The sequence below is a fragment of the Polypterus senegalus genome, chromosome 12 (genome assembly GCF_016835505.1).
Source record: "Polypterus senegalus isolate Bchr_013 chromosome 12, ASM1683550v1, whole genome shotgun sequence".
Classification (NCBI taxonomy): Eukaryota; Metazoa; Chordata; class Cladistia; order Polypteriformes; family Polypteridae; genus Polypterus; species Polypterus senegalus.
The window spans coordinates 44,584,854-44,603,677 of record NC_053165.1 but is presented as its reverse complement, the minus strand read 5'-3'; the positions used below and the strand labels follow the sequence as shown (position 1 = coordinate 44,603,677).

Below are 18,824 nucleotides of genomic sequence, written 5' to 3'. Positions count from 1 at the left end.
ATTCATAGGCAAAGTCCCGGATGGATTGCGAAGGCAGTTGCACCATGGATCGCAGCTTGTCCTCCAGTTCGGATTCGTAGTCTTCCGGAAGAAAAGCCGCGAGGAAAGGCAGACGAAAGGATCCCCAGTCTTGAATATTCTTCTTGGCCGTCAGCCACCCGCTTCGCACTGGCCCCAAGAGGGAGGCCCCCATCACCCCCATAAGCTCTTCTGGGGTTAAAGGGTTAACAACTAGATACGCCTCCCCTTCTTCCACAAAGTTGACGACATCATCGATGTTATATTGAGCCCCCAAATTGGGAAAGGAGAGGCGCACCCCAGGGACGAAGGGCCGATTGATGTATTCACCAACCCCCACGGGACCCGTATGGCGTAGAATGACAGGGTGACTGACACAAATTCTGGAGACTCCTTCGGACCTCCCCCTGAAGAGATTCTTGCCAGCGCTGAACTCGCCTCTGGAGGCACAACACAAGTTCCCGCCCCAGGAGTTTAATTTGACCATTTATATATTCTTTCATTTCCTCCTGGGAGCTGATGATCCGAGCCCGCAAGGCATCTTCGCGCCTGAGCGCACTTTCAGCAACCTTGCGGACTTTCTCATCCAGCCAGATCTTCCCACGGAGACGAGACATCCTCTAGACATTCCTCCTCAGGTCCATGGTGATCTTCGAGGTGCAGCGACTGCAATGAATCCACCACCTCCTGCACCACTGAACACGCTCTGACCGTGACGTGCCGCGCCCTGGCTACTCCTTCCTCAAAACCACGTCAAAGCAATGGTGTCGTCCTGCTCGGCACGCACTACAGACATGATGGTAATCGGGGGAAAAAAAAAATTTAAAAGCAGACAGTGATAGTATTTTTTTTAAAGATTCTTCAGAGAGGGTACCCCTTATGCCGACCCCTTTCCCCCCCTGACCCCTGAGGTTAAATCTAAATATCAAGCCGTACCCCTAACAAATGAAACTTTTCCCCACAATCGACGCTGTAAATATAAGCACAACAGAAAAGCAGATATGTAAAATTAAACTGATTAGTTGTATTTAAATGAAATAAGAAATATGCAAAATAAATAAATAGAAAAAAAATATATGTATGTAACCCTCCACCACAGCAACAACATAACACCACCATATATAAATACAACAAAACCTCCCTTGCCCCTGTAACATATAACAAACGAATAACAATGGATGATAAATGGAATGAATGATCGTGAATTATAATCCGGTTATAAAAACTGTCCTGCAGACGGATGAGTGTACAAGAGATAAGTGAGTTGTTTGAATTTCCCGGCAAATGGAGCAACCTCACCGTGATTCCTCGGCGCGTGGTGGATGATGATCCGACCCCGGGGTCCCTGCAGATGAGGGATGGAAAACAGTTTGGCGGAATGAAAAACAAACTAGGGTAAAAGCGCGATATGGAAAACAGCAGGTAAGTTCATTCGTGGTTCTGAAAAAATGGTCTTCTTTCTTTCTCTTTCTTTCTCTTTCTTTCTTTCTTTCTCCTCTCCTCCTCCTTGTTTCCTCCTGATTGCTTAAATAGTCCTGTGCTGGATGTAATTGATTGATAGTTAACAGGTGTTTTCCAGGTTTGGGGCTGCGGTTTCCTTCCATCATCCGTCCCCCTTTGTATTTACGGGGACGACATTTACTGACGCACACAAACAGCAAACGGGACGATGGAAACAAGACGCACTCAGTACTAACATCTGACACTATTACTATGTAGCCCCGCTACACTACCACCCACCACTGGTCAAGGAAACAGATGAGGTTGCCTTTTGAGTAACACAACCTTGTCAGGCTGGCAAGGACTGCACTACCTAGGCACATAATATAAATGTTTTGAGAAGTTTGTAGACAGTGCACTGTATACATTCCTAAAGAGTTAATTCAATTCACAAAGTCAAATATGTCAAAGTATTATTCTAGGAAAGGCTTTGCTGATGTGTCCTACATGGTAGGACATTGCAGATGTAGGCAGATCTACTGAATCTACCAGTCACAGGCAAAACTTAAAAGTCAAAGTACTGAGAAGAGGATGATGGAAATACTGTAAAATATCTATATGAATACTCTCTAAAGTAAATATTATTTTAAATTGTGAATTGAGTGGTCCACAATAACATTACCACAACATATTTACTGCAGTTTAACATCTTGAGGTACGAAGTGATACGCATAGGCAAAGGAATGTCAATTATAAATAACAAGGTAGGAGAAATAGTCTTTAAAGTAGCAAACTCTGAAAAAGGGTTTAGGGTTTTATGTTGAGCCAACATTCTCATCATCTAAGCAATGCGCACAGTCAATTAAAAAGCCAAATAAAATGTTAGGTTATATCATAAAAACCAATGAATATAAACCAAGGGATATTACGCTCAGACTATATAAAGCACTATAGTGACCACATCTGGAGTACAGTACTGCATGCAGTTCTGGTGGTCACGCTTCAAGAAAGACATACAGTAGTAGCACTTGAAGCTATGCAGAGGAAACCAGTGGAAATTATGGGGGAGTGCATTTAAGACTGAAGTCAGGAAGCACTTCTTTACGCAAAGAGTTGTGGGAAATTTTGGACAAACTACTGAGTCATATAGTTGAAGCAGAAACCTTGACAACCTTTGAGAAGTGTCTGGATGAGATGTTGGAACAGCTTAGCTATTAGCTGAATGAATGAGACAGATGGACTGAATAGTCTCCTCTCATTTGTGAGATGTCTATGTTGAATGTCTGTGACTGGAAAAAAGAAACTGCTGCCATTGTACACCATTTTTAAGTATTTTCATGCTGGTATTCAGCAGGGATTTTTTAGACATGATTGACTAACTGTATTAAGGAAGAAGACAGCACGAGTACAAGAGAATCAATGGGCTAAGTGTGTGGCTGCCAAATGGCTACCGTTTAGAGCAGGGGTCTCCAATCCTGTATAAATCTGAAAACTGGATTAGTCAAATTAGGGGTGGGCGATCTTTCCAAGAAATCATATCACAATCCACAATCTGAATTGCAATCTATCTTTTCAATGTGGCATACACTTAAGAGAATATCCGGACTCAAACTCATCAAGACCTAAGTAACACTTTATTTTAAATATCAAACAAAGTTGAATTCAATTGTTCTCTCATTCGCTAGCTAAGTGGAGTTAAGGACCACGCCCCAAAGCTGGCGAGTGAGTGAGGAAGGCCCCCCTGCCTTTTTCTCAGATTCGCGCAAATAAATCAGTACAGCAGGTGAACTATGATACATAGCGAAATGAGAGAAGTCACAAAAATCAACTGGAATGTTCAAGCAAATTATAGCAAAAAAAATGATCTAAATCCTTAAGTAGTTCTCTCGTGAAAAGCGGACATACAGATGTTGGACTTTATATATTATATATTAGTAAACCTTCAAAATAATGTACAGTTAAAGTCTCAACAGCATTCTCAGCATTTCTGAAGGTTAGTAGAGCCACATAACTATAAGAATCTTCACCAAGCAGCACTGAAAATGTCTGCTTTGTTTGGGTCTCCACACCTCTGTGAGTCTGACATGAATGTCATGAAATCAAAGTTCAGAACAAGACTGAGAAATGAACATTGAAATGACTCCATAAGAGTGAACCTCGGTGGCTCCACTCCACCATGCAGTGCCAGTCATCTGACTGACTAAACAACACATCACACATGCAACTGGACATGTGAAAAAAAGCACTACAATGGTTTTAAGCAGTGATGCGGGCTCTGCATCTGTCTGTCGTGGTGAAAAAGTAGCTGAGCAGTAAGGCAAGGCTCTCAATTTACCAGTCGATCTACGCTCCTACCCTCACATATGGTCATGAGCTATGGGTAGTGACCGAAAGAACGAGATCGTGAATACAAGCGGCTGAAATGAGTTTCCTCCGCAGGGTGTCTGGGCTTTCCCTTAAAGATAGGCTGAGAAGCTCAGTCATCCGGGAGGGGCTCAGAGTAGAGCCGCTGCTCCTCCGCATCGAGAGGAGTCAGATGAGGTGGCTCGGGCATCTGATCAGGATGCCTCCTGGACGCCTCCCTGGTGAGGTGTTCCGGGCGCGTCCAACCGGGAGAAGGCCCCGGGGAAGACCCAGGACACGCTGGAGGGAGTATGTCTCCCAGCTGGCCTGGGAACACCTTGGGATTCTCCCAGAAGAGCTAGCAGAAGTGGCCAGGGAGAGGGAAGTCTGGGCCTCTCTGCTCAAGCTGCTGTCCCCACGACCCGACCTCGGATAAGCGGAAGAGGATGGATGGATGGATGGTTTTAAGCAGGGAAGTGTTGTAAGTTCCTAGCATTATGACTTTATTTAAAGCCATTAATAAACTATACTGCTAATGGTGTGACCATTTGAAAAATTGAACTGATATTATAATATTACTCAGAATATGTTAAAAGTATTTTTACGTGTTGGGAGATCCACCAGGCTCTTAGTATGAATACTGAAGTGGTATGTAAGATAAAATGTAATATGTCAATTAATTAATAGTCAAGAGTAAAATTAACTATAATTTACTTTCAATTAAACTATAATAATTGAAGAAAATGTTTCTGAAATTCTGTCAGTGAGTGAATACTGGATATCAGAGAGCAGAGATATGGGATGGGAAAAAATGGACTGCAGCTTGCTAGTAAATCCTATAAGTCATGTTTGTACAATAAAATTAAATAAGGCTAGCTCATACTAAAGTACCATGTGACAACTTTTTAAAAAAATGGAAAAACACAACAATACAAGGGCTGTAACATACATATGGCCATCCCATAGACAAATACTGATTTAAGATAGATAGATAGATACTATTAATCCCAAGGGGAAATTCACATACTTCAGCAGTAGCATACTGATAAAGAACAATATTAAATTAAAGAGTGATAAAAATACAGGTAAACCAGACAATAACTTTGTATAATGCTACCGTTTACCCACCCGGGTGAAATCTCCTCAGTCTGTCATTGGAGCAGGACGGTGACAGCAGTCTGTCACTGAAGCTGCTCCTCTGTCTGGAGATGATCCTGTGCAGTGGATGCAGTGGATTCTCCATGACTGACAGGAGCCTGCTCAGCACCCATTGCTCTGCCACGGATGTCAAACTGTCCAGCTCCGTGCCTACAATAGAGCCTGCCTTCCTCACTATTTTGTCCAGGCGTGAGGGGTCCCTCTTCTTTATGCTGCCTCTCCAGCACACCACCGTGTAGAAGAGGGCACTCGCCACAACCGTCTGATGGAACATCTGCAGCATCTTATTGCAGATGTTGAAGGACGCCAGCCTTCTAAGGAAGTATAGTCGGCTCTGTCCTCTCTTGCAACGAGCATCAGTATTGGCAGTCCAGTCCAATTTATCATCCAGCTGCACTCCCAGGTATTTATCGGTCTGCACCATCTGCACACAGTCACCTCTGATGATCAAGGGGGGTCCATGAGGGGCCTGGGCCTTCTAAAATCCACCACCAGCTCCTTGGTTTTGCTGGTATTCAGTTGTAGGTGGTTTGAGTCGCACCATTTAACAAAGTCCTTAATTAGGTTCCTATAATCCTCCTCCTGCCCACTCCTGATGCAGCCCACGATAGCAGTGTCGTCAGTGAACTTTTGCACGTGGCAGTATTCCGAGCTGAACAGGACCGGGGAAAGTACAGTCCGCTGCGGCTATCCTGTGTTGCTGACCACAGTGTCAGACCTGCAGTTCCTGAGACGCACATACTAAGGTCTGTCTGTAAGATAGTCCATGCTCCATGCCACCAGGTGTGAATCTACTCCCATATCTGTCAGCTTGTCTCTAAGGAGCAGAGTTTGGATGGTGTTGAAGGCGCTAGAGAAGTCCAGAAACATAATTCTTACAGCACCACTGTGTGACGATGTGGGTTCTGGCTCCACGCTCCCATGGCTGTTTGGGAACCCTTGAACCCAACACCGTCGATAATGAAACCGAGTGAGCCAGTCAATGGAGGCAAATTGAGCATCTGAGCAAGGGGATGGTTGAAAGTACAAAAGTGCTTTTATTAAAACAGTCAACAAAAACAGTGTTCCATAAATAGTGCAGTTCTTCCATGTTCATTAAATAAATAATCCATAAAAAGAACGTGGAGTAAAACCAATAAATAGAAAAAACAATCCTTAAAAATCGGAGGTTAAAATCTTCTCTTGGAAGCAGTTTTAAAACCAACAACAAACAAATCCGGTGTTCTTTTTGTTAGCGTCTCACCTGCTTATCCCGTATGGACCACGCAGCAGGCAAGACGCTCTCTACAGCTGCCCTCCTCAAACACACGCAAGACTGGAGACCTCCCGATCCCTGGCTTCGGTTTGGCTCTCATCCCAGCCTCGAGACTTGGACTCCTTGGTCTCCAGGACGCTCACACCAAGGACTGCCACTCCAAGCCTCCCGACTTCCGCTGCCTTTCTGCGGCCTTCTGCGGCTCGTCGCTTTCACCTTGGTCACTCCCGCTACCTGCTCGCTCAGCGGGAGCGACATCAACACAAACACGTGGGTGTCGGCCTAACACCCAGCTTCCATGCAGCTGTCCACGAGCGCCATTCGCCGCACGTCCGCTCGCTCTTCGCGGCTCGCTCTCTCTCACCGACCTGCTTCCTCTCCTGCTCCCGGTAACCTCCGTCCTCTCCTTTCCTTTCTCCGATCGTTCTTACACTACCCCACAACCGACTCGCTTCTTTTTAAAACGTGAGGGGCCATCACAGCTGCAGCATTAGCCACGGGAGCAATCACGAATGTGGGCAGTTCCTCACCTGTGCACACGGTGAGAAACGCCCACATCGACGACTGCCCCGCTGCTCGCTAACAACGCCCCTCACGGCCGCCTCGGGTGCGATGATTATTTAAAATCAATGGCCTTTTCTCCACGAGCTGTGGACCCATAACACCACATTCCACCCCCCATAAAACTCCAGTTGCATGGGAAGGCTCCACTCCACTGCCAACCCAATGCAACTGGAGCTCAGGTCCACAGCTCGGCCACTCTACACTGCACTAAAACAATAAAAGCACTAAAACAATCCCACTAAAACAAACCAACCCAAGCCCCCTTCATAAAAACAGGACATTAAAAGAATAAGAACCTTAAAAGACAAATAAAAACCCAGCAATAAATAAATGTACTTAAAAAGCTCAGTCTCTTAAAAATGTCCTCCTCCGGCTTGGGTACGTGGGTTCCACAAAGTCAGTTACCAATCCCACTTGCTGCTCTGTCACCTCTTCTGGCCTCCACCGCTAGCTCATCCCACCGCTGGGGCTATCCCACCGCTAGCTCATCCCACCGCTGCCACCAAATGTGACGATGTGGGTTCTGGCTCCACGCTCCCATGGCTGTTTGGGAACCCTTGAACCCAACACCGTCGATAATGAAACCGAGTGAGCCAGTCAATGGAGGCAAATTGAGCATCAGAGCAAGGGGATGGTTGAAAGTACAAAAGTGCTTTTATTAAAACAGTCAACAAAAACAGTGTTCCATAAATAGTGCAGTTCTTCCATGTTCATTAAATAAATAATCCATAAAAAGAACGTGGAGTAAAACCAATAAATAGAAAAAACAATCCTTAAAATCGGAGGTTAAAATCTTCTCTTGGAAGCAGTTTTAAAACCAACAACAAACAAATCCGGTGTTCTTTTTGTTAGCGTCTCACCTGCTTATCCCGTATGGGCCACGCAGCAGGCAAGACGCTCTCTACAGCTGCCCTCCTCAAACACACGCAAGACTGGAGACCTCCCGATCCCTGGCTTCGGTTTGGCTCTCATCCCAGCCTCGAGACTTGGACTCCTTGGTCTCCAGGACGCTCACACCAAGGACTGCCACTCCAAGCCTCCCGACTTCCGCTGCCTTTCTGCGGCCTTCTGCGGCTCGTCGCTTTCACCTTGGTCACTCCGCTACCTGCTCGCTCAGCGGGAGCGACATCAACACAAACACGTGGGTGTCGGCCTAACACCCAGCTTCCATGCAGCTGTCCACGAGCGCCATTCGCTCGCACGTCCGCTGCTCTTCGCGGCTCGCTCTCTCTCACCGACCTGCTTCCTCTCCTGCTCCCGGTAACCTCCGTCCTCTCCTTTCCTTTCTCCGATCGTTCTTACACTACCCCACAACCGACTCGCGCTTCTTTTTAAAACGTGAGGGGCCATCACAGCTGCAGCATTAGCCACGGGAGCAATCACGAATGTGGGCAGTTCCTCACCTGTGCACACGGTGAGAAACGCCCACATCGACGACTGCCCCGCGGCTCGCATAACAACGCCCCTCACGAAGCCGCCTCGGGTGCGATGATTATTTAAAATCAATGGCCTTTTCTCCACGAGCTGTGGACCCATAACACCACACACTGCCTCTGTCCAAGAGGGAGAGGGATTGGTGTAGCATATAGATGATGGCATCCTCCGCTCCCACCTTCTCCTGGTATGCGAACTGCAGGGGGTCGAGGGTGTGACGGACCTGTGGCCTCAGGTGGTGAAGCAGCAGCCGCTCCATGGTCTTCATCACATGTGACGTCAGACCGACAGGCCGGAAGTCATTCAGCTCACCAGGACGCGATACCTTTGGGACTGGGGTGATGCAAGATGTTTTCCAAAGCCTTGGGACTCTCCCCTGTTCCAGGCTCAGGTTGAAGATGCGCTGTAGAGGACTCCCCAGCTCTAATGCACAGGTCTTCAGCAGTCGTGGCGATACACCATCTGGACCCGCAGCTTTGCTGAAACAAAGTCTCCTCAGTTCTCTTAAAGCATTTGAAAAACAAACATGGCCACAGCGATGAGCCTTGCTGAATTCCCAGGGAGACCACATCAGTGAGCACCCTTTTTGCAGATAATTTATTAGTACTTAACTGCTAAACTGGTGATGGGGTCCAGTGACTGAGAAGTTTGCAATAACCAGAATTTGCCGAACAATTCTTATAAATTAATTATGTATTCCTGCAATGCCACCATTTTATTGATTTTAAACGAGATTAAAAGGCAGGTCTTTGGACTCTTACAGTGTCAACTGGCGTGATCTGCATTTGCTTTTACTGCGACATTAACAGTTAAGACTTCCTTCTCCAAATGTTTAAAAAAAGGACAGATAATTAACCTCATCAGCCCTTAGCAATCAACACTCACAAATGCATGTCATTTACATCCCAACCCTTAACATATTTAGCTTTGTGCTTTTTGCAGCAAAATTCATTAGCTACTGTATATTTAATGATTAATTTCCTTTTGCATTGTGTAACATGAATGAAAAATAAAAGAAACATAAAGGGAATTTCTTTTATGAGAAGCTGCATTATTCATTTTGCATTTAGTTGCTATAAGACCCAAGAATGAAAGTTTCAGGATTCCTTACTTCACATGATACTATTATATTTCTAACTTTGTGAATAGTTACTTGTAAGTGTGAATGTGACAAGCCGCTTTATGGCATTTTGACTATAAAAGTGCCATTGTTATCTCTGCAGTGTGTAATAGAAATAATGCAGCAAGGCACTCCAGAAATAATAGATAGCATTGATTCTAGTCAGCTTTGCTTGAATGGAGCTCTTCAACAGCTGAATATGAACACCTACTGTCTACAGATAGAATTTTTAACCAGTAAAACAGGAAAGAAGTGTTAATAGTCATTTTAAAAAGCAGGAAAACAATAGATTTTTCAGTATGAATGAGGACACGAGTGGATTTGTTCATACATCAGGCTATATTTAAGATGTATTAGAAAAATATAGTATATTAAATAACAACTACCTGTTTATAACAAGTTAGAGCCAAGGGAAGTACAGAGGCTCTTTAAACCCCATTATGTATCATTGAGCGTACAGAAAGGCAGCCCACTGCAAAAGTAAAATATTTAATCTGTCATGGTCTTGTGATGTTTATAAGAGGTGCGTTTCTGTTTTGAATGATTGTTAAAAGCACATGTTGTACCTACAACAGAAACAAAGCAGCATAAAGCACACCTAAGTGACAGCTTTATCTTAATGTGGTAAATACTGTTACCTGTCTTTGATAATCATTTATAAAAACTTTCACAAATATATCTTCACAAACTTTTAAAACGTGAATAATTTCAACTTTAGATTAGGTATTTCAAAACGTAATGATTTGTAAAGATGTAAAGACTCATTATATAATGTTTCTTGATAATTTATTTTAAAAAGTTATTATAAAGTGTTTCCAATATATGATTTATCATTTAGTGGCCTTCATAACTATTTGAATGTACTGCACATAAATAAACATTCTGTTAGGCATTCCTAAATTGTTTCTTAATGACTTACTAATGAAAGTTTTTTTCAAGTGTTACCTAAACCTTGTGTTGTACTATTAAAACTTTAAATGCTTGTTACCATATTACTACAGTGTCAAGAGGTGGAACGTGGCAGCCACAATGGCAGAAAATGATTGGTCAGAAGATGAAACATAAGGCAGAACGGTTTTAGGTCAAAACCAAATAAGCTGATCTTTTGTCAATAACAGGTTGTAATCTAAGTCTTAGTCAATAACACAATTACTTAGTCTTTTGCCATAAATCTTAAACTATAAACATACTAAAGTCTTAAGATCTTATCAGCAGTTTTACATGACATTAGTGAAAACTAGAGCAGAACACAAAGTCTAAATCAGTAATACAACCATTTAGTCTTTTGCTGTAAATCTTTAATTATAACAAACTAATCTCTTAAGATTGTATCAACAATTTTGGATGACATTCATCAATACAAGAATGCAACTCAAAGTCTTGGTCAGTAACGCAATCACAAAGTCTTTTGCCATAAATCTTTTAACTCCGAACATACTACATTCTTAAGGTTGAATCAAATGTTATGGAAGGCAAGTGATTCACAAACCCACCTAATAAGTTGTTGTGTCGAAGACGTCATCTTGCAACCAATGAACTTGTCCCCAACCACGGATGATAAAAAAATGACGGTGCCCATAATAAAAAAAAATGGCACTGCAGTAATTTCAAAGCAAATTATACTTCGTTTTTACAAAGCTGTAACAATAATTAATAAAGAATAAGTAAATAATAAATAGCTTCCTTCAAACCAAGTTACCCAAACTGTTCTATAACATTTCAGTAATTACGAGGGACGTTTCAAAATGTTTCTGCACTTTTATATTTTTGTTGGAAATGGTGAAGGCAGGAGGAATAATAATTGGGCATTAAAAAGTTGGTATGACGCTGGGAAAATTGCATTGCAAACAAAGGTGACTATGTAGAAAGGTGATGTCATTTGTTTTTGAAATTCTTAATAAATAGAGTTAAAAAAAGGTGTAGAAACTTTCTGAACATATTTACTGCTCTGATGCTGATCTTTCTGATCATAAAATAGGTCAGTACGATAGCAATTGACGAGAACAATTCTTAATTAATTACAGAATCATGGTATTGCAGGGTTCCTCCAGAGTGCCTCTTTCTCTTTCACGATTTGGCTCAAAAACTAATCAGCACATCATCATCTCATAACAGGCTTAATTTTCAAGTTTGGTATTTTTCCATTCAGCCATTTTAGCTCTAGACTGTCCTCAAGAAACTGCAACACACAGACAGACACACACCCATCATCAAAATATGAATATTTCTGGTATCAGAAGCCCCTAAAATGTCGAGATACGTTTTAAACCAGAGATCAATTTTTGACAAATCTAAAGCTTTTGTTTCTCCCCCATTGACAGTAGGTTATGGTAGGGGAGGGAACAATGCAACAATGTTAAACTAATATTGTTAATCCTCTTATTCCAAAATGAATAAAGCAATCTAAAGTTTACAAAAAGAAATGTATAATGTTAGAACAAAATTATCAAATAGATGTAACCATATTAATTAGACCTGCACAAGGAAACAGTTGTATTTACACCAAAGTAGTAGGTCACAAACTCAAATGTATACTCAGACTTTCTCTGTAGTCATTAATTGTGATGCCTTGGCAGCTTATGCAGATGGCTCTTTCTTTTTTGAATGTGGCACTATACTATTCAAAATATTCTGAAGAGTCCTCAGGAAGGTACAAAATACAGGGGGTCCCTGGGGTTCTGGGGCTCTTTTATTAATTAAGCACCTTTAAACACGCAGAAATCCAGATAACCAAAATAGTGAGGCTCCCTGAAAGTACATTTTGAAAGCATGTTCTAGTATCCTAAGTCACTCAGTGCAAGAATGTATTGTAGCAGCCAACAAACGTCTCTTCACAGGCAATGTGGGATGGCAACTGTGTGTGAGGCCTGATGCTTGAGTGGCAGCAGCCCATCAGACAGGAAGGGAGAGCTCATCCATTCACAAGCCTTGAGAAAGGGGGCAGAAGCTTTCAGAGAAATGGTGCTGATAGGAGGCCCATGTAGTTGTTAATGCTCGCCTTGATCTGAGTGATACTGAAGTGTGAAATTGAATAGGAGAAAGTGATGGAGATTGCTGATATCGACTGGTTTTTCACACTGTGGCAAAGACTGCTTTACCCTCAAAATGGCATGCTCTTAGCTAGTTAGAGCTGCAGTGCTGATCTGTGGCCTGGTGGTGAATTTCTTGAAGGCACACAATTACCTTAATTTGCATGACTTAATAGCCATTCAAGCATCATACAGATTGTGTCAAAGTGTGTACATTTCATGACAAGCGGTGGCTCTGCATGATGCTGGACAGAAGTAGAAGGTAGCATATCTGAAGTGATTCTTCATTGCTAATTTTCTGCATATTCCATATTACCAGAGTGAAATGTTAGTGTTTGGCAAATGCTGGAGGACTAACAAGACTCCCTGATTATCACAGTGTATTTTGCACACTGGTCCTCAACAGTACTGCTGCACATTACCTTTTAAAATGTGTAAATCTGAAAAATGGCTGGATAATGAACTACTGTTGCAGTCCAGAAAGAGAGTACAGTCAATTCTCACTATCCATGGAGGTTACGTTCCTGGAAGAATCCATGAGATACTGAAAAGGCAGATACTGAAGCATTGATCCTATGGAGAAAATAGGGTAAGGTTCCAGAAGAAAACCAGCTCAGGGGAAGGACAAGTGGGGGAAAACAGAGTCGGGAACCCTTTCAAAGGCTCAAACTTTGTTACAACTTTAATAATAATAATAATAATAATGATACATTTTATTTATATAGCACCTTTCCCATGCTCAAGGCACTTTACTTCCTATACAGTCAAGTTTGAACCAAGGACATCACTAAACCATTTAATAGTAGAAATGGCCGGTGTGTACAAAGAGCAGGGACTTAATATGTGTGAGCTTATGGCCTGCATTTACTGAGAATCCCATGTTTATGGGAAACAATTGCAAGACCTGGTCCTCCATCATGAATGGACTTACTCGGGCCTCTCACCCTAACCCTAAGCCTAACCCTAACCTTCTCACCGCTGGTTAGACACATGTTGAGCCATTCAATGTAGTGCGTGTGCAGCCCAGGATGTCTAAGGGCATCACAGATGTAGTATTGTTCAATCTTACGTGTTGCTCAGGTGTGATAGGCCTCCGTGATTTTATTTTTTCTGCTGCTCATGGCCACAAATACAACTCCATGATGTCTGTCCCCATCCCCTCCTGCAGCCCTGCAGCAAGGACCTTGTCCACGAATAGGCACAATTAGACTGAGGGTGTTGTGAAACGGGTTATAACAGTGGATAAGCAAATCCGGAGGAATGGAATCCTCAAATAGCAAGGAATTATCATATTTTTAGTTTAAAAAGGCATAAGAAAACCTAAATATATATTTTTTATTTTTTGCTTATTCTGTGACATTTACATTTTATTTCTTGTTTTAAAAGGAAAACATTTGGAGGTTTATAAAAAAGATTAAAAGTGTGCCATTATTATATAATGATTTGTTTTAAAAATAAGAAGGTATCTTAATGCATGCACTGTATCTTGAAACCAAGTTAATCTTTTTAACAAGGACTCAAATTTGCTACTGTAATAGCTGTAAATAAGCAAGTGCTAGTTCTACTGGCTCTTGCTTATTTAGTGTTGCCAAGATGCCATAAGCAACTATTACAGCCAAGAGAAAATTGGATTTTTGGGCAACAATTGCACTATTCGATATAGAGAAGGCTGTTAAACATTAAAACTTGTAGATTCATTGAGTCTTAACATGGACAATCAAATAAAATTGCTGTTGATGTAAATTGAACCCCCTTCCTATAGCCCAGTTATTTACTTGGTGTGACTTCATCTGTGCTGTCTTGTGTTCTGCAGGTTTATGAAGGAGCTTATCACGCTCTGCACAAGGAAGTTCAAGAAGTCGCCAATGCTGTCTTCAAGGAGATCAGCAGCTGGATTATCCAACGGTTGCCACAAGGCGAGGAAGTTCAGTCTTAAAATGAAGGAAACCACATGCAGTCGCACTTTGTTAAAGGCTGAGGATGCTCTTTCTAGATGAAGGTTTACTATTTTCTGGCATTAATAATCAGGCAGCTATTTGCAACCCTTTTGGAAATCAAACTAACATGATCCTAGTCTTAATAAGAATGAAATACAATGCCTATGTCAAGTATTCACCATCTTGAATGTGTTCCAGTTGTTCATATTTTTAACAGTTGGGATTGGATTGTGGACATTAATTTGAATCGCCTACTCCATACTTTAACAACGCTGATCTTGGTTAGGTAAGTTGGATGCACCTTTACAGCTGGGCATCCTTTAAGATACATTTGTCACAGGCCTTCCTATCTGGATCAAAACATATTCATGCCTTCGCCTAAGCAGGCTGTTTCTTTCCTTAAAGGTCTTTAAGGAACATTGGTGAGCAGCAGTCATTCCGTTGATTCTTAATGGTCTTGTTTGTAGACGTTTCATACACCTTCGTGTTTTGCTCCTGTACCATTAATGTCTTGTTTTGGCAGTATGCAATTTTTAAGAATTTGCCTGCATTCAGGTCCAGTTGGCCTTCTCCCCTGACCTGACATGGCTCCTTGTTCCAACACATCAAAACGTGTGTTCAGGGAGGGTGAATACTTCCCAATATGCATTGTAAATGGGTTGTGTAGGTGGTGTTTAAGGCTGATTGTAAGATAAAGTGGCCTGTAGCAATTTGGCCAAAAAAGCATAAATCTGTGTGTGACTTTTCATTGTTTAGTACATGTAGGTGGATGAAGGATATTTTATTATTTGGGAGAGGGATAAAATAAAATGTAATAAACGTTTAGGGTTACTAATGGTGTGTGGGTTCAGAAGACAACTTTGACTTCTGTAAATGTTTGAAGAACCTTCACTATAGCTGTGTTTTAAGCAACCTATTGACCTTCTAAAACAAGAAAGTGCTTCTGTAGAAAGCAAAGATTCACGCTTCACACAGCAATAATATGTCGTAATTCACTAAGAGCATGACAGATTTTTAAAAATATTTTAGCAAATAGCTTAGATAGATAGGATTGCTTTAATCTATCATGCTTTACAGTTGTGTCAAATGCTACCCAACATGCCACACATCATTGACATGGTCTAAATAAAGGGCAGGAAAAGGACAAGATCAGTTAATATCAGGGGATATACCACTGGGAGCAATTTGAGTCCCGGCTTTTTATTTTGCTTCACTTAGTAACAGTAGACTACAATTATGTTGCATATCTGTGATTAAAGGAGTCTCCACTTATCCACACAGACTAAACATTCATTAAACTGTTGTCAGTTTTTTGGATGTATTCCCATGATATCCCCTAGACCTGGCTGCCCCACTCTAAAATGAAGGGACCTGCTAAATCGGCCTTAATGCTGACATCGGCCATCTTCTCATCTGCACGTAGAGTATGGCGAGCACAGCACCGGCTCATCGTGTTTGCTCCCAGTTATTGTACTGTTTCCTGTCATATCATCACAGCAAGAAACGGCCAGCGCCAGAGGAGCACACTTTCATTTTCAGAATTAAACAAAGATACATAAATAGCAATAGTGCTAGCATAGCCCCTCGAGGCACGGTGGGCAATACACTACAGGAAGACACATAAACCTAGGCTCAGACATTGTACTGTATGTAAAAATGGTTTTAGACATAATGCATCACTTCCTGTTTTTATCTTGGTGAACATTTCAAATATAATGTAACTTGCTAGTATGTGTATTTTATTCATTTTTGTGTAATCAGAATATTTATTGATACACTTTTCAAAATGTGCATCATGAGCTCTTGTTTTGGAAGTCACAGAGGAAGCTACACCCAGAAATATTTGAACTGAATTGCTCTCCTTTCAGTGTATGAACTGTCCTTGTGATACAACTCCATACTTCCAACCGTCACCACTTTTGATATTACTTATCTGAAGTTTGCCGCTCAATACATCAGTTATCATGTACTGTATGACATCCTCATTGTCCGTTCTCTTTTCAGGCTAGCGCTGACTGATATTGTTTTGGGTAAGAAAAAACACCCCTACAGCTTTTGTTTTAGTAATGCCTTACTATCAGATTACAGAGTTTTAAATAATCAATCAAAAGCAATAATAATTTGAACTCTGTATTTAATATTCTGTTAACGTATAGGTAATTCCCTAATGGATCCAAACACTTTGTGCAAAGCCAATCCATATGAGACTGTTTGAAAAGAAGAAGTCAGGCTCCTTCTTTTCTTCTCTGGTGATCATTTATCGGTGTAGAAATTTAAAGGAAGAATTAGTGAAATCTTAAACAGGAAAGTATAACTTAACCAGTCTGATAAAATATTTGTCTCAGCGTAGAGGTGGGACAGCTTTCCTCCAACCCATTCAGCGGCCTTCCTCCTTGAACGTTAGCTTGTGCCTGGACCCTTTCCTCGCTCATCAGCCACAGGTCAAGTGCATTCGCAGGCTGAAGCCTTTAGATGGTTGGGGTACGCATTTAGGGAAGTGTAATTGTTAAAATATGTCATAAAACCTTTTGGTGAAGTATGTGATTCTTCAGTTAAAAGCCAACTTACTATAATTGTGAAGTGCTTTTTTTTTATTGCTCGCGTTAACCACCATCAACCAATGAGAATGTCCAGGTTTTACATTGACTAATTACAAATAGGAAGGATGCTTTATGTGTGCTTATTGTTAAGCACGTTTGCTTTTTGTTTTAAAAAAGTAATTTGTCGTAACCTTTATGTAGGGGTGTTTGTCAAAAAGGCAGTCTCTAAACATTGTTCACGTTTTTCCAGTTTTATAGTAGAACAGTTTTTGCCGGCCACATGCAACCCAGTTTAATAAGATTTCTACACGTTGCTAAAGAGTTGCCATTTCTATCGTGAGACATACAACACAACACGCAGGCTTGTCTCATTCAACTGTTTGTTGCCAAGTGTGTAGAAGTCAAACGTGTTAGCTGTGAGGACTTCAGCATGTGATTGTGAATTAATAATGTCAAACATTTAGCTCCACTGTATGTCTGACCAGGACAAAGCCTGCACCTCTCATTCATCGTCGAGTTTTACATGAAGTGGAAATTGTTAGTTGAGGGAAACACAAAACGCTTGGATAGATGGCTAAGCTAAAGATTCTGAGAGAAACTGCAGAGGTTTGTGGATAGGTGGCACATGTTTATATTCTGTATTTCTTACTATATTTCTTAAAACATGGTGAAATGTTCATATTTATAATGCAAAGTATAAATATATGTACTTTATTTAACATGTTAGTATAAAGATTATAACATATTTTAAAGGTCATTTATAAGAATGTGAAATTGTTTAATTTTGGAAGGACACATTGCTAATAAATCAATTCACTGACTTTTTTGTCTTTATTTATGGCGTTGTACACTATATATAATATGCAAACTTGTCACTTACTGTGTTTTACTTTCAGTTGTGTTAAAAATTGCAAAACAATCCGTGGGATTCACTGGTGACAAGTAAATCACATTAAATCTCCAGTTCACCCCTGGACTGTTGGTTCTTGCGCCACTGAGAAGGTCATGCGTTTTATGTTGTGCCTTTTAAATGAGGAAGTGATCTAATGACGCTGTGTTGCACCGAGACGTCGTGTTTCAGTCTGCCTGAAAGCAGCAGTATAGAATAGAGGAGTTGTAAAGTAATGGTTAGTATAAACCACAGGAAGGCCTCATGTGTCCGGAGTGGGTTTGCACGCAGCAACCATGTGGCCATTCCAGGAAAAGCTCTCATGACTGACAATGTGAGAAGCCATGTGTCTGTGGGCATGTTCTTGAATCCAGGAAAGGCACAATAGTGGCCAAATTACTAAAATAAGATGGATGAGACCACAGATGGTCTCGCAGAGCCACACATGTCATAAACTTCTATGCATCTGGAGACAACCGTGAGTGAATTTGGTTTAAAAGAGGGTGGGAACAATCAGATGGCTCACTGACTGTCCCATTTCTGAACCAATGCGACGCCTCATGGAGGTGGCACTCGGAGTAAGAGCTGGTGATTTAAATGGCGTTCTTGTGAACCTGGTGTGACAGACAGCAGCCTTCTGATTACGATAAACTGTTCAAAGCCAAAAAAATCTCGTAAAAAGACCCCTATTAAAAATATTGTATTAATATGTGTCACGTATGTGTAGGGCACGCTGCCTGTGTTAAAATTAAACATAACCTGTCACAAGGTTAGTACAATCAGATTATAACATGGGAATTCGAAGACAGCAATGTAGTAGTGGCAAAAGTGGACGATCCGTTGTCATTGTTGTGATGACAGCATTGCATGTAAGGTTGAAAGAATTCATACACTTTATAAATCCCCATAGGGGACATTGTCTTTTCACATGACCTTTGGGGTTCAGCTATTGTACGCCCCTGGAGCAATTTTCAGGTTAAGGGCCTTTCTCAAGGGCCCAGAGGAGTAGGATTTCTTCTGGACATAACGGGATTTGAGCTGGCCACCTTCTAGATGCTGTGATCTTTGGCCGGCTTATCATCCCGGCCAATACCCCC

General features: G+C 41.6%; 1 protein-coding gene across 3 annotated transcripts in view; it reads left to right on the top strand.

Moving 5' to 3' along the window:
* The window catches only part of mgll (monoglyceride lipase), a 201,934-nt gene extending 184,276 nt beyond the window's left edge, over nucleotides 1–17,658 (top strand). For all 3 annotated transcript variants that reach the window (XM_039771022.1, XM_039771020.1, XM_039771021.1), the window contains exon 8: nucleotides 14,175–17,658. In XM_039771022.1, the coding sequence (XP_039626956.1) occupies nucleotides 14,175–14,297 (123 nt within the window). In that variant the 3' untranslated portion in view covers nucleotides 14,298–17,658. The remainder of the gene's footprint in view (nucleotides 1–14,174) is intronic.
* Nucleotides 17,659–18,824: the final 1,166 nt, after the last annotated feature.